At 39.1% G+C, this 16,026-nt stretch overlaps 1 protein-coding gene and 1 long non-coding RNA gene across 5 annotated transcripts in view; one reads left to right on the plus strand and one right to left on the minus strand.

Annotated features, from left to right (window-relative positions):
• Positions 1–12,144, plus strand: part of magi3b (membrane associated guanylate kinase, WW and PDZ domain containing 3b) — a 132,607-nt gene extending 120,463 nt beyond the window's left edge. For 2 of the 3 annotated variants that reach the window (XM_085159957.1, XM_085159959.1), the window contains 11 exons: positions 1,364–1,395; positions 1,981–2,146; positions 2,239–2,333; positions 2,447–2,654; positions 3,423–3,605; positions 4,043–4,228; positions 4,656–4,752; positions 5,317–5,422; positions 5,699–5,836; positions 7,302–7,440; positions 8,442–12,144. In XM_085159957.1, coding sequence (XP_085016083.1) covers positions 1,364–1,395; positions 1,981–2,146; positions 2,239–2,333; positions 2,447–2,654; positions 3,423–3,605; positions 4,043–4,228; positions 4,656–4,752; positions 5,317–5,422; positions 5,699–5,836; positions 7,302–7,440; positions 8,442–9,544 — 2,453 coding nt within the window. In that variant the 3' untranslated portion in view covers positions 9,545–12,144. Of the gene's footprint in view, positions 1–1,363; positions 1,396–1,980; positions 2,147–2,238; positions 2,334–2,446; positions 2,655–3,422; positions 3,606–4,042; positions 4,229–4,655; positions 4,753–5,316; positions 5,423–5,698; positions 5,837–7,301; positions 7,441–8,195; positions 8,286–8,441 lie in introns of all 3 variants that reach the window. The other variant, XM_085159960.1, reaches the window with a different exon arrangement.
• The window catches only part of LOC146518023 (uncharacterized), a 37,680-nt gene extending 21,757 nt beyond the window's left edge, over positions 1–15,923 (minus strand). For both annotated transcript variants that reach the window (XR_014874144.1, XR_014874143.1), the window contains exon 1: positions 15,811–15,923. This is a non-coding gene — a long non-coding RNA (uncharacterized LOC146518023). The remainder of the gene's footprint in view (positions 1–15,810) is intronic.
• Between the last annotated feature and the right edge of the window lie 103 nt (positions 15,924–16,026).

The following is a 16,026-nucleotide window of genomic DNA, read 5'->3' on the forward strand; positions in this document are numbered from 1 at the left end:
AATGCTGCCTTTTTAGCTGAATAGATCTAACAGTGCCACTGTACTCTAACTCTTGCAAATGATGATCAGACTCAATCCATCAGAGTCGTATTTTCTGGCACGCAGACTCTACATGTTTAACATTTCTTGAGCGTTCCTTCTCTTTTCTTTGATTTAATCTATATCTTTTTATGTCAATTCCCATTGAGGTGTAATGCTTTCTGTTACAAGTGAGTGAGCAGGAATTACGTAAGTGTGGGGATGTGCTTTATTCCAAGTAGCAAAGAGAGGAGAGTAGACACCCTACAAATGTCTCCTAAATCCATCTCCTGCCACCCCAGGGATTTACTGTGCTAGTCGATGAACCCTGGATTGGCTTTGATCATCAGCACAGCAAAGGAGATCTCTGCATGCCTCTTAGGGATCCATAGCTAAATGGCTGTAGAGGGAACATCCTCAGGGGCTTCCTCCCCATAGCCACACCTCGAGCCTCTGCCTTGTATCCCAGAACACCTGCGCTACGTATGCTCACTCTTTTGCCGCCATCACCACTTCCTGCTCCACTGACGCACTGCACGACCCCACAGTTAAAGCAGAGCTGGGCTCAGCCTCGTCCAGCCCGTCCAGTTAAAGCGCTAATGCTAGTTTTAACCCTCATTAGACAATTGCCTGTGGCGTGGAAGAGGATCCCTGTGCTCCTGTTTGTGGGATTGGTGGGCATCAGTGCTTAGAGAAATAATAGAAGAAAAAGAGTTGTGTGGGAAGGTGTGTGTCATGTGTATGTATGGTACAGTTGTCTTATTTCATGGCGTTGATGACTCTGATGTTGGATTGGGAATTTTGCAGTGAAGCGGAAAAACACCGCTGTGTCTCCCCTTTTACATCAGGCTCCATTAAGCCCTCATCAGCCGTGTTAGCCCAGCTCCACAGGACTCCAGGCTCTAGAGCAGTGTTTGTTAATTCACTTAAAGCAGGGCGTTGAGATGGGGGGGGGGGGGGGGGGGGGGGGGGGCTCAGATGGAATATGTGGGTGTGCTGTACAGTGAACAGAGAGCAGGAAGGGAATCTTCAGTCAGTGAATTATATGCATGAATCTCTAATGCCCTCACCCACTCTCTTACAGTTGATTTGTCACAACTTCAGCACGTGTAGTATCTTGATATTTCTTATGTATCTTTAAAAGCACATGAATGTATATTCCCTAATGGATGATTCTTTAGTGAGCACAGCTCTCGAGTTTAGAGCAGCACTGGTTTATTTTTATGCTCACTCTCTCTGTCGGAGAGTCACTGCCATCTGGTGGACAGTGACTCAGTGACTCTTGTTCCAAATCTTGTTTTCATTTCTTAATACGTTTCTGTTGTCTGTCTGTGTCTCTCCATAGGTCAAACGTCGCCTGTGAAGAGTCTGAAGCCTGTGAGTAAAATCTTATCTTTGTCTATTTCTTCATTATCGTTTCCCCACGGGGATATATCCCTCAATTTGATTTCAAAGCGTTTTGTCCTTCAGCCTAACCGGCTTCTGTTGCATTGAATTAAATGATAGCAATAAATTTGAATATTGATTATGTTTCTGGGCGCCTTCTTTTGTTTGCTCTGAAAAACAATCTTAATTACTTCCTTTCTGTATTCGTAGTCTTCCGACTATTGTCAGGGGACTGCAATGGTAATGAAGCATGGATGAGCCTCTGTAGATATCGTGGTATTATTAATGCAACGGTTTTAGATAAGAAACTTGCCCTTTCTGCCTGAAGAGGCCTGTCATAGCCTTTGGGGAAATCTTTACTTTTTAAAACGTATTGTATCCAAATCCCTTTGCTTAGAATTGAAAACAATAGGAAGTAAGTAAAGTGAAACTGCTTGATGTTTTCATAAAAAGTGACCTTTATTGCTTTTGTAATCCGTCACCATTAGATGCTCATCCACTAGCTTTTGATAATGAGCCATATTCTACATAAATGGTTTCATTTTTTGAAAACATTAAGCAACATGTGTCTGTCAGAGACAGGAAATGACGGCCAGTACAGAAACTCTGGACATTGTCACAGACTCGGCACCTCAGGCCTTGCCTTACCACTCCAACACAAGCACCCTGCGCTCTGCCGATTCTCCCAAACGAGATGCTACAGAGATATACTTGAAGTCCAAAGCTCTTTTGGAGAGCAGACGTAAGTTTAGACCAGCATCACTTGTTCATATAATTTTGTAAACCTTTTGTCATTCTGGCCAGCTTTAAACACTAGGAAAATTATGCCCACAGAGCCTCACGCCAAAGATATAGATGTTTTTCTGAAGCGGGACATTGAAACGGGCTTTGGCTTCCGTGTTCTGGGAGGAGAAGGGCCACAACAGCCAGTAAGTGTATATATGAGTGTCTTGAAAGTTAATTTCTGGTTAAAATTATACAATTTTATGTATTTATTAGACACTGACCCAGTGGTCAGGGTCTGTTATTAACCCCATATCAGAATGTATTTCCCCAGGTGTACATTGGTGCCATTGTGCCTAATGGAGCTGCAGAGAAGGACGGGCGTCTCAGAGCAGGAGACGAACTTATTGGTATCGATGGCGTGATGGTCAAGGGTCGTTCGCACAAGCAGGTTTTGGATCTGATGACCAACGCTGCCCGAAATGGTCAAGTTATGCTGACTGTTCGTAGGAAGGTGATCTACAGAGGTGAGTAACAGGCCAAGCAAAACCTGGCATGTTTGTCAACTTTTTGTAATTAAAAGTACATTCAGGAGTTTTATTGCACTAGATTTTTTGAATTTATCAGATTGGATTAGATTAAAACTTTAATGTGCCCAAGTTTGCTTTATAGGTAGTAGTCCAACACATACTACACAGTGTAAAAACCTAATACTGGGTCCAAATGTACCAATGTCACCATAAAAAGTGAGGGAGACATTTCAAATTTGGTTTATTATCAATATCTTACTCATGCCATGCAGACTAGGAGCAGGCAGGAATCAAACCACCAACCGATTAGTAGATGACGAGCTCTGCTTCTGAAGCAGCTACTCCAGACTAAGACTGCTGAACCAGCAAATCATCAAAAATAAACAGTAACAACATGTTAATAATGAATGCATGCATTTAAACTGAGTTGCATGAGGTGTAGCAGGTCAAAGAAAAGAGCACTAGGAAACATAGAATGTGTCTCGGCACTTGCCATGCATTTTCGTTTATTCCAAGTAACATTTTGGATATTTGGGATTAGTTGAGTTCGAGATCTTACACAAAACATTTATCCTGTTACCAAGATAGACACTGTCCTGCACAATCATCACCCATGTTTTGTAGACCTGTAGACCATATAGTTCAAAGACAAGACAGTTCAAATCGTCTCAGATTCCTCAAGGATACACACCTCAACACTCAAATTTAAAAAAAAAAAATTGTTCAAGACAGAAATGCATTAGCATCTGTATCCTTTCACATCAGATGCGACAGATGAAGATCCTCAGGAAATGGCTCCGGTGCTGGTGAATGGTTCTCCCAAACTACCTCGCCTACCGATGCCGAGTGCGCTGGACCACGAGTCTTTTGACATCACACTCCACCGCAAGGAAACTGAAGGCTTTGGCTTTGTGATCCTCACGTCTAAGAGCAAACCTCCACATGGAGGTGAGTTCAGTCTTTTCAGTCAGCTCAGTTCTCGTAATTCAATTAAATCAAACATTGTAGCATATTTCTGCATATGCCTTACTTAGGCTGAAGAAGTTGATAAGCATGTACATTTAACTAACCCATTCAACAGCCTCTTAATACACTTGGTTGTTGGTAACATATACAAAAAAAATGATAGGTCTGTAATTATTATTATTATTATTTTTATTACAAATATATCCAGAAAATGGCTAGCTTCTGGCCTCAAGAGTATTTTTTTAGAAAATTGAAAGACTTTTTTTGTAGATTGAATCAAACCCTGACAAAACTAAGTAATTGTGGGACCCTTCTTACTGCCATTGTGTTGAAAAAGGACAGTAAACAGACAGTAAGAAGGCAGCTTCCTAATGGTCACTCTGACCAGGCCTCATATGTCTTTATTACTGCCATTTCAGTTATCCCACACAAAATTGGCCGTATCATTGAGGGCAGTCCCACTGACCGCTGTGGCCTGCTGCACGTCGGGGATCGTATCTCAGCAGTCAATGGACGCTCCATCATCGAGCTCTCTCACAATGACATCGTCCAGCTTATCAAGGAAGCCGGCAATGTCGTCACCCTCACTGTGGTTCCCGAGGATGGTGAATATTTCTGAGGATGGTGCATTTATTAGAGTAGTTAGTGGGTCTGTTCAGTTCAAAGTGGCCCTTTATTGGGACATTAGTTTTGCAGCCAGGTAATCAATTAAATCGAGCCTTCATAAGATATAAATATTTTATTATCAATATTAAAAATTCAGTTTCAAACTGACATAGTTAGAAACTGAAAATTCTTCACTGAAATGATTGTATGAATAAAAATAAAGCAAAATACCTGAGAATCCCTTTACTAGGATATTTTAAGGCTTCATTGAGGGTTGTTAAAGGGAAATAAATGCAAAACCTTTAGCTTAAAATGAGCATTAATCATGTTAGAAGAATTCTGTATGTCTGCTTTTTTACCAGTAGGAGTTTTCAGTATTAATATTATAATATACTGATTCTAATATGTTGTTAAAATGTATTTTAGAGTACAAGGGCCCTCCATCTGGAGCGAGTTCAGCAAAACAAAGTCCAGCTGTTCAGCACAGAGCCATGGGGCAAAGATCAGCACTACAGGATGAGCGGTAAGGATTTAATCCCACAAAAGAAAGCTGAGAAACGGCATAATTCTTCATGCATGTTTAGCATTAGTAAGTTTTCTTGCAAGTGTTTGATTTTTTTTTAAAGTTATGTTAAACAGTCAAAAGTATAAGAAAGTTGTATTATGTAATGCTGAGAAACTGTAGACCGAGGAGGCATCAAAAAGCTCTTAAATTGAAAATAAATTCAATTATGGTTATGGTGATGTTATTTTTTAATTACTAAAAACCTTAACGAATTCTTATAAACCTCCAGTAAAAGTCTCACCACAATAACTACTGAGCATGAAATAAATAGTGTACGTGGCAATGAGGTTGTCATACCCTCAGAGCAAAAAGCCAGAGAAACTATAAAGACACCGGTGTAATAAACATAAACGTGCGTAAGATGATAAGAGGTGTCGTTCGAGTACGCGCAGGCCTTTCCTATTTAACATCCAGCGTTAAATTTCACTTTGTTTTTCATAAAAGCTTTTTCATTTGTTGGCCTGCGGCCTTCTGTTTACAAGTATCACTGAAGGAATTAAGTGCATATGCTGTTTGTTCTAGTTATAACCTGGACATGGAGGAGAGAAAGGAAGGAGTCAACTGGTCTGACCACAAAACTCTTTCACTTGGTGAGACAGGGACGCTGTGTGTGACAGGGCCCAACCAGGTAAGAGCCATGCCCTTTTTTTCTTCCTTTCTTGTCTTAGAAACTATCAGAAGAGGTTATTTTGTGCTTACACCATCTTTCACAGGTTTATAAAGTTCATGCACTTATAATACTGATTCTTTTATGTAATTTTCAAGTCATTATGGTCAAAGAATAAACTATAGCATCTCTAATATTCTCTGATTCTCCTAATGAGGCATCACTAATTTCACAGCAAAAGATGTATGTTAGTACACTTGTGTATGTCTAAAAATGAGTGTTGTCTTCATGCTGTAGGGTTGTCTGACAGTGGAGTTAGAGAGAGGGCCCAGGGGCTTTGGTTTCAGTCTGCGAGGGGGCACAGAGTATAACATGGGCTTGTACATCTTGAGACTTGCAGAAGATGGGCCTGCTCAACAAGACGGAAGAATCCATGTGAGTGGAATGGACACTGCTGAGAGATTGATATCACACAGCTGACAAGAAATTACAAACAAAAACTAATGGGGGGAAAAAAAATCATAAAACAAGATGCAGTGCAATCAGTGCTTTGTTTTGGAGCTCATGTTATTATTCTTACCATTGCTACATGCAGCATGACATGCTATTATAGAAAGCATTCCTTTGCAGAAATGTAGTGTTGCACATTTAGTTTGTAAAGGAAAGTCGTACATCAAAATATAATTTGTGTCGCCTCGCGTTGACTGAGATTAAACTAATGAATTGTGTTTCAACAAGTGCCACTTGCAGTGTTGTAGGGCATGCGATGTTTTCTGCTGTGATCTGTGCAGCGTTTTGTTGCTTTCGTTGTGAAATGGAATTCCACGCAGCAAACAGCGAAGCGATAAAGACGATTTTGGTTTAGTTCTTTAATGTTTTTTTTATTCGTGTTCATCATCATGTGTGTACTGCGTATGTCTCCACCAGTCTATCCATCCATCTAAGCAAGCATCCATTTTTTAAGTTTGTGGCTGTTAACAGAAGGTCACAAAGCAATTGACCCTGTATTTTCTCTTCATATGGTGGAGGTTCAGCGAAATTAGAATTTTCCCATGGGGATGATACTATCACATTATTATTACAGGAAGAGAATGGAGCAAAGTTCCCTAGTGGAAATCAATCCTAGGCCTGCCAGACTGTGATCTGTGGGCACGACTTTGCCTGTCTCGGGATGAAACAGAGTTCTCTGCACTGTGTAGCAACTACTGCATTTTTATTATTTAAAACAAGCTTCTTTACTCATTCAGTGATCTCTGCTTGTCCGTCAAAGCAATGCACACATGTACCTTTGAAATAATGAAAAAGCTGATTTCCCATCGGTGGAAAGATCATTGAAAGGGTCATCTGAGAACATATTCTGATGAGAAACAATAGCTCTTTTCTTCTAGTGAGGGAGTCAGTGTGAGAGTTGGTCCAAGGTCCTTTGTAGAAAGAATGACTTTCTGATACAAAGGGATCACACAGTGGTTATTTTCTCATCACTTTGTTGCTGTCATTTCTTCCCGACAAAGACAATGCTCCCACACTGTAAAAGTCAAAGGGTTGTGTTGAGGTTTCCTTGGAAATTTTTTGTCTTTGAATCTAAATCCCGGCCTGCTGCACAAACAAGCTTGTTCACTCTATCTGATTAGAGTCTATCAAACTGACATGTTTACAAGCTTTATCCTGAGTTATTTTGTCATCTCCGATAATAGCAGGTACCTCCAGGGTATTACAAAACTGTGTGTGTGTGTGTGTAGGCAGATGTGTGTATGTGAGAAAGGGAGTGTATGCATGTGTGCATGGCATAAAACTTTAATTTTTGATAGCAAAGTGTTTCAGTGAATTTGACTGGCAAAATATGCAAAGTGTTCATAGGTATATTTTAGTATTACAATTGAATTTTCTGAATTACCGACAGGTTGGAGATGAGATAGTGGAGATTAACGGGGAGCCGGCTCGTGGCATTTCCCACACACGGGCTATTGATTTGATCCAGGCCGGAGGAAACAAAGTGGTACTGCTGCTGAGACCTGGGGCAGGTCTTGCTCAAGATGCGAGTGAGTACATCATTTGAAACTATTCAGTGCGTTGAATTTGATATGGGCAAACTTTGTGCTTGGAAATGTTGTATCATCACTCAGGTTAGAATTTTTGGGGTGGATTTTACAGTGCAGAATAACTGGAAACTAAAGCATTTGGTTGCCAGTGGCTCAATGACATTTACAAATAGACATAATTGTAGAATATCGTGTGTGTGTGTGTGTGTGTGTGTGTGTGTGTGTGTGTGTGTGTGTGTGTGTGTGTGTGTGTGTGTGTGTGTGTGTGTGTGTGTGTGTGTGAGGATGTAAGGGTGTGGGTGTTATTTTGACCTTTACAGTGCAAAGACAGCTCTTTCCCCATCATTCCAATATTAATGCTTATCTAAACTTTCCGTCTGCTGGCTGTAGCTTGATACTGTATTTAGCTTTGTTATGAAACTGGTATGTCAAAGTCAGCCTGTTCCTTTAATATTTTTTTAATATTTACATGAAGTTTGAGATAGAAACTAAATTGTTTTATTTACTAAAGAGTTTAGCTGCTATTTCCCAGTTTACAAGGAAGGGAACACTGCCAGTAGTTAAATACATGCACAAACAATAAATCCACCTAATGATAATTACTGCATCCATTTGTTAGTTGATGGAGCCTGTTTTGTAGTTAAGCCCTCATTGATTTCAATGTGCTTTCTTTGCTGTGTGTGTTTTTTTAATTTAGTCATTAACTCTCTAACTGTCTGCTTCCTTTGGCGTTTCTTCTATTTCCCCTGATGCAGGTAATACAGCTTCCTCTACTGTGTGCTATTACACTGAGCACCAACACTAACACCTTCACTGCTTTTACTGGGCTCTTCTCTTTTACCTTGGTAATTTTTTTCCCACATGCTTTCCCACCTTTACTTCTATATAATATCATCTTATTTACTTTCCCTGTTATTCTGAATTTAAGTTTTTTGTGTGCCATATTTATTATCCTTGCATACCTATGGTCTCCTCATGTAAAATTTGTGCTGCTCTTGCAGGTCGACGTGATCAAAAAGTCATTTCACCCACAAGCTATTTTGGAGAAGTTTTCTCTGACACATCACCCCTTTCCTCTCCATATCCCACCGGGGCTTCCACCTTTGTTTCCTCTCCTTTCTCCAGCAAACCGACGCGTTCTCGCAGCTGGAGCACACTTTCTCCACAAGGCCGCAAATCCCGCAGCAGCGGGGGTTTAAGCTCAGTGGAGGAAAGTGTTGAGTGGGCGGACACGGAGGGAGAAGGGCTCCTTCCCACCTCCAATGAGCATGTGAAGTTCTACAAGAGGACCAGGCCCAGGAACGACTCCAGAGAGCTAAGCAGCCCAAAGAAAACAGAGGAATCTTTTCCTAAAGCCAAAGAGCAACTACACAGTCCCAAAAAGACTGAGAGTCAGGCACAGGAAGCAAGAATGAACAGAAAAAGGGTGCCAATCACACAGACAAAAACGCAATCTGCCAGTCCTGGGAAGTCCGCTCACGTTGGACAGCAAGGGATATCAGCCCTGCAACGCACCGAGAATCAACAAGGCCTTCAGCAGAGATTAAAGGATTCATCCAGTAGAGAAAGCTTAGGTCATGAAAAGAAAAATGGAAAAGGGGGGGATTTTGAGATTGGAAAATACCCTCAAGGATGGGAGATGGAAGGGAGAAGAGAAAGGACCAGGTCTCTCCATGAGAAAGAAAGTTATAAAAGAAGGTCGATTGGGGAATCTCACCGCCACAGGACATTTTCTAGTACACTAAGAGAGAGCGAGAAAGGTACAGGTAAAGACTCAGGGCAAAGAGACGTTGATGCCAAGGGCAAACTTACAGAAAACAGGACTACGAGTAAAGAGACTATTAGCAAAAGAGAATCACCGCTGTCTTTTAAAAATGTATGGCGTAGGAAAGGTTCTGTGAATTCACCAAGAGATGTAAAAGCAAGAGAAGACACATTTTCTAAATCCAAAGAAGACAGCTTAAAGGACAACTCTGTGGCCTCTGTAAACAGTATTCCAGGAGCCCTACAAACCCTGAAGGGACCTATTAGCCCTGGCCCTTGGAAAACGCCCAGCTCAGCCAAAATCCTCTCTGAGGCAGAAGTCCTCCGTGACCCTTTGTGATGGAATATTGAATCACAAGGACGTGAGCTGTGCCATGGAATATTTTACAGTATCCTCAGTGGATTATTTTTCTGAGTTCTTCCATAAAACAGAGAAGTGCAACATGGTGCCACATTTATCCATTTTAGACTGTGGCCAGATTTGTATTGTGGGAGCCCTGTGACATCACATGTGGCATGTAGCAGCTCCCCTCCGCCTTGTCTGCTGCTTTAGCATCTTTGACGTAGGACTGCAGCATATAGGACATGCTCGGGGCCTTGTCAGACCAGACATTCAGAAATGTGAATATGTGCCAATCCTGCGAGCCTCCTGTGGAACGACGACTACAAACAGCGCTTCACCCATTACAATGCAATGACCCATATGCAAAGAAAAGAGAAAGGCCCTCGCCTCTCGTCTGTAGAATATACAGTGTGACTCATCTAGGGTTTAATTTTGCTCTCAGTGTCATTGTTGAGTATTTCAACTGTATTTTTCTTATCACTTTGCTCAACTGCATGCAGTCAGTCCTTCTGTTTGTTTTACTGCACGCGTTCTGTACATCGCTGAGGATGAACCCATTTCTTATTTGTAATTTTCATTCTGATCACCAGGCAAATACAGCAAGTGTTACTAGGTAATCTAGACTGTTCTATGGCTATAGTCATGACACACCTTCATACAGACAGTATCATTTAAAAGACCAGAAACTTGTGGTTTGAGATCTTGTTTACCATATGTATGATAACTAACCAGTGTGTAATTTATTGAGGTAATAGATGAATATATGTATATGTAGCTGTATCAAGCCATTCCGCATTTTGATAAAGACTTTCAGAAATTTGTCCCATGTTATTTGAGCTTTCACCTTATTTCCAATGTACTTCAGTGGTAGGAATTACCAATGAAATTTGTAGTTCATGAAATGTATAGATGTAACGTGCAAACTGCTGTACCAAATGTTTAAAATTGCTCAAAATGTGTCTCATTGTGAAATACAATATATATGTATATATATATATATATTTGAATGTGTGTTTTTGCAAATTCTATTAATTCCATTGCACCGCATCTGCCCTTGTAGCATAACAGATTGACCATGAGTTGTATTTAATTTGTGATGTATACTTGCTACCAAAACATTGCATTTATTATTGTTTTTCTTTTTTATTTTATGGTTTTTTTTTTGGTTTTTTGAAATGATCACTGTTAAAGGGAGAAATGGCAATTTATGTAATGCTGTGCAAGTTCTGAATCATGTCTCTGGTTGTTTTACATTTGCTTGTTGATGAAAAGATAAATGAGGGTTTATATTGTAGGTACTGCTGTGTGATTATGTGCCAGGGTAGCTTGAAGGATGAAAGAGGCCAGAGAATGATGTGGTTTACTAAGATACTGAACAAGCTGCTGAAATAAGGCATGTATACAGAAAACTCTCCACCTTACATATTAAAGGGAGCCAATAGCACAGAGAAGACCAGTGTAGTTTTATAATGTGCAGTCTATAAAAATAAGAAATAGTCAGATTTCACTGTTACTTTAAAGAGGACATATTATGCGGATTTATAGCTCCAAACTTTTATGCTTGGACACCATAAGAGTCACTTTGCCTATTTGCCTAATAATAATACTCGTTTAAGTTATATTGGGCCGCTGTGTAGCATTCAGGTCATTCTCTGTCTGGAAAAATGTGTTTTAGTTCCTTGGCCCTTACCTTTATGCCAAATTCTTTTCTTATTGGCAAACAGAAACAGCAGGTGGGAGGGGCTGCTGTGTGTCTTTAGCATTCTTTCAAATAAAAAACTGTCTAAAAATAACAAACCATTTAGAGCAGTCTGAGCTTTTGGCTCACTTGGACTACTTGTGTGTACAATGACCTCATTATTTGAGGTTTGTGCCAGACAGAAAATGAAGAAAAGCATAATAGGTCCACTTTAAAGGATTTTTGAAGTGATACGCAAATATACTCAACATACTTGCAAATACAACTTTGAAATAAACACATTCAGATGAGCTCAGGGAAAACTGAATTGTAGCAAATGTGTGATAAAGTCGTTATCAATGAGAGCTGAATGGTGGTTGAAGTCTGTGATTGTATAAAGGAGTTTTCAGGTTACAAATCCCTAGAGGATGTACTTTGAGCCAATCAGTGGTAGGCTTTTGTGCAATAGTTTGGTTGGTTGAATGAGTAAATCCAACCCCGAGTGCTGAAAAAAGTTCACTCTGGTTCAGAATCAGATAATATCCTCTTTTATTGTATGTCCCCTGCACTGTAGTACAGCTTTATGCTTTCATTTGAACAATTTTGTTTGACATCTCTGCATCATACTGTGGCCTTGCATTGCTTCATTAGAAAAAAAAAAAGAAAAACACAATCCTTGTGGTATCTTCTACATTCTGTAGGAACAGTAGATGTAAATGTTTGTACATTGTACAGCACCTTTATAAATACTTGCCGAGTGCTCTTTTGGGGAGAAAAAAAATAGAGGTATATTAAATCGCTCCATTATTTTTTTATGTAAAAAAAAGAGAAAAATATTTAAAAATGGATTGAAAAGGATAGGCTATGACCTTGATATGGTATTCCGTTCATGCACTGAAAAATAAAGTTTTGCTGAAAACATGTTTCTGGATTTGTTGTATTGAAACTGAGATGCACATAAAATGATCGTCATCATGTTATCTGTATAAATGTAAAGCAAATAACAATTCAAGTGTCACACTTTTGACATCTAAGTACTTTGTTGCATATATGATGCAGAAGTATAAGCTACTGTTACTATGGCAGATTTCCAGTTGTCATGGTAACTGACTGAGCTATAGTTTTTCAATTACAAGAGAAGCTGTATATATTTCCAAAGCCATCGTGTCTCATGTGAACATATTTAGAATGTGAATCTGCTCAGAGCCCCAGTGAAAACCTAAGAGTGGCTTTGAATCCTCTATAAATTTTAGGCACCATGAAAGGAATAAATGATAAGCTCTAAATGTGGTTAGGTGTCCTACCATGCATTTTACACAGCTGAAGCTGAAACACTTCAGTAGAAGGCTCATAATGTATTACAAGTGCTTCGAAAAGATTTAACTGCAAATTCAAAGTTGTAAAAGAAGTACATGCTTGGCCAAGTACAAGTTACTTGTACTAGATTCTTCAAGCAGTAAATCAAAGTTGGGTTAACTCCAAAGAATCACAGATCAAATATCTATTTCAAAAAAATCTAAGCAAGGCTTAACAGTGCCTTTTTTCTGAGTATTTTGTGTCAAATTCATTCAGTTAGAGAGTCATGCCTAAGATTTTCACTACATGCATTTACACTTGTTCATATACAAGCTTCAGCTGAACTCTTAAGGGTGTTTTAACTGTTAAAATTGTGTGTAAAGTACTGAACCTCTGCATCTCAATCATGCTAAGAGTTTCCCCTCTGAGAACAGCTCAGCCATTGGAAGAGCAGCCTAAACAATGAGTGGATGACTTACAATTAATTTAATTGTTTTAAACGGCTGAAAATCATCATATCTTGTGCTCTATTTTTGGTACTGGGATGAAAGAATGTGTTGAAGACAGGGTGGAGCTAGACTTTCAGCGTAGAAGCAGCAGAACATTCCCAAGGAACTCTTCTGATAAGATAATATTTAGAATCACAGTTATTTAGAAGAGGCTTTACTTAAGAAAAGGTACTAAAGCAGTGCACTCAAAAGGATTAAGTAAAAGTATGTTAGTATAATAAGGAAACCATACTTGATGTAGAGCAGGAAATGGCCCTGATAAGTACCATTATCATTCCTTTAATGCCCGCTTAATGTTAACTCAAAAAGTCGCTAGAATTTCCTGTTAAAAAAAGACCAAATTCAGAGCAGAAAGAAGCCTCTTTAGAGCCTGTAGGAGTAGAAGTAGTGACCATAAACTCATTAGGTAATTTTTTTACTGAGGTCTCAGATCAAGTGGAGTAAAGAGCAGTTTTCCCAGTGGCCTCCATGCAGTAGGAGAGATTTTTGAAACCAGAAGTATCGTCCCCTGTTGACCAATATAAAGAATAGTACTTTCAGGAATTAGGGATTGGTTTGACATCTTTGGAATCAGAAACTACACTCAGCGTTTACGTACATTACTTTCTTATTATTAGTATCAATATTATTATTATTATTATTATTATTATTATTAAGCTGTTACAGTGGTTCTAATATAGCATAACATAAATGTAACAAACACAAAATACATGAAGAAAATCTAATTTAAAAAGTCTTTATTGTATTTTACTGCATGTTACAGCAACAACCTCCAAGTCCTTATTATAGTGGAAAAATAAACAACACACACTTTATTTTGTCACTTAATAATTTAATTAGTTACTCTTAATAAAAGTGACATTAAGTTTGTTGAGACTATACATTTTGATGGATCACAGCTACCACATTTCTTAAATTGCAGTTTATCTTTTTAGCACTAGATGTCACTGAAGGACATTAGTTCAGATTCTTAAAACTTTTTTTTCCCGCCAGTCATCCGTTGTTGGGGGGTTTTTCTGAATGAAGATTCATTATTTCTTGTCACCATTAATGACAGTAACAGAAAAATGGATGTTGTGGTAGCATGAATGAGATGAACATTTTAATCCTGTAGATTGATTTAAAAAAAAATGTGATACCGAGGGGAAAGGCATTTCCAAATGAGAACCTTGCGTGCACAGACCTGCCATGGCATAGATAAGACGATGCTTCAAAAGAAGGTGGAGTTAAACTGTATGATAATGCCACTGTTCACGTCACCTTATTGGTATGTCTCAACATTAGAAAGGCAGGTGAATTATTCAGCAGTGCGCTGTAAAATTGGCACCCTCTTCTCCACATTATCAGACTTGATGAGAAGCAGATGGGGGCTGCTGAGAAGGGAGGTGTCTTAATCAGTTACTTGAACATGGTGTTCTGAGAGATAAGAAAAGCAAAAGAGACCTGAGCACAAGACGTTGCTTGTCTCACAAAAAGCAGTTATCCACTAATGCTACTTTTTAAATATTCCTTAAAAGGGAATAAGGTGCACCACATACTTTTTATAGTTTACATTTGATTCATTTTACATCACTGCACTCACAAATGGGTTGGGCCCCTAATTTCTTTCATTAGTTTACTTTTTGGACTGATGCAGGCTGCCTCACTAAAAAAATTGATCCCATACGCTGGTGTTTTTGCACTTCTTAAACCCCCCCAGTCTTTTACTGTACAGATACGGGCCACTTGCTCTTTGTTGTCCTGTTTCTAAGTGATACTTCTAGATGGTTTCTCCGGCAACTCTTGGATGGAAAAAGAGGCAGCCCCTGTCAGCAGTTTTGTTGGTGAGATTGGAATTTAGACAAGATTATGAGGCAATGAGGCGCAGTCCCCTTGTTGAACAAAGCCCGTATCCATGGTAAAAATCCAAAGCATTTAAAGTGACTCAGACTTTGACTGTATGAACTGCTACGAAAACCCAGGGAATCCTCGATTTCACAACTTCTGCCATGCCTTTCCTATTTTCACATTTTTGTTTAGTTAAAGTTTGCACCCAAAAGTGGGTTTTTGTTATAGTAGATAATGTCTACCACGTATTCCGTTGTATAGATTTATTAGAAATAACTGTTTTCACCTTTTGAGGACCCGTGAAACAAAAAAGAGGTTTTAAAGATACAGAGAGGGGATTGCCGATTTCTTTTCCAAGACAGTCATATAATGTTTCACTCTTTCCCCTCTTTGTACTGTTTGGAGATATCACCGCTCCTACTCTATTTGCAGGAACAGATTGGGCAGTTGACCAGGCAGTTCGGGTTGTTGCCAGTTGCAAAAAACCTCTCACATGTATATATAGCGTATAAATTTAGCAGAACTTCCTTTAATACTTCCAAAGCATTTCAAAATAAACTAAACAATTTTTACGTTATATTAAATCCATATTTCATACGCATATAATTATGTCTACATATACATACACACATACCCATACCCAATATATGCACACGCATGTATATAAAAACATGTGTGTCTTTGAAGGATTTTAACAATAAGACTGGACATAAAGATTGTACATTAGGCCTAAACGTGAGTTGTTTAAAGACTATGAAGTGTACAATCAGTTGTAATTATATGTGCATATCTAAACATTTAAACATGTAAAACTGAACAGTAAGAATTTGCACGTTACCTGAGTTGCTTACAGAGTGTGAAATGTGAAGTTGTATGCACAGGTTATCATTCAGAAAGCTACAAATTCATACATCAATATTATATTTTAAAGAAAATCACAAACATGTACTTACCTTAAAAAGGCTAGTTTCCTAATTCAGTCGGCAGGTTTCTTCTGGAGAGGGTTCTTCTTTCTTGGAGGCTTTTATTGTGGAGGACATTACTTCACTTCCGGTTACACGTGCATTAAAATACAAACAACATGACGCGTTCGCAGACAGCAGAGAGTGAAGAGTTGACAGTCTGAGGAGCGGTTCAGGTCTCCCTCTTGCCTCTCTGAACAAGTTGCG

This window comes from Neolamprologus multifasciatus, chromosome 5 (genome assembly GCF_963576455.1).
Source record: "Neolamprologus multifasciatus chromosome 5, fNeoMul1.2, whole genome shotgun sequence".
NCBI lineage: Eukaryota > Metazoa > Chordata > Actinopteri > Cichliformes > Cichlidae > Neolamprologus > Neolamprologus multifasciatus.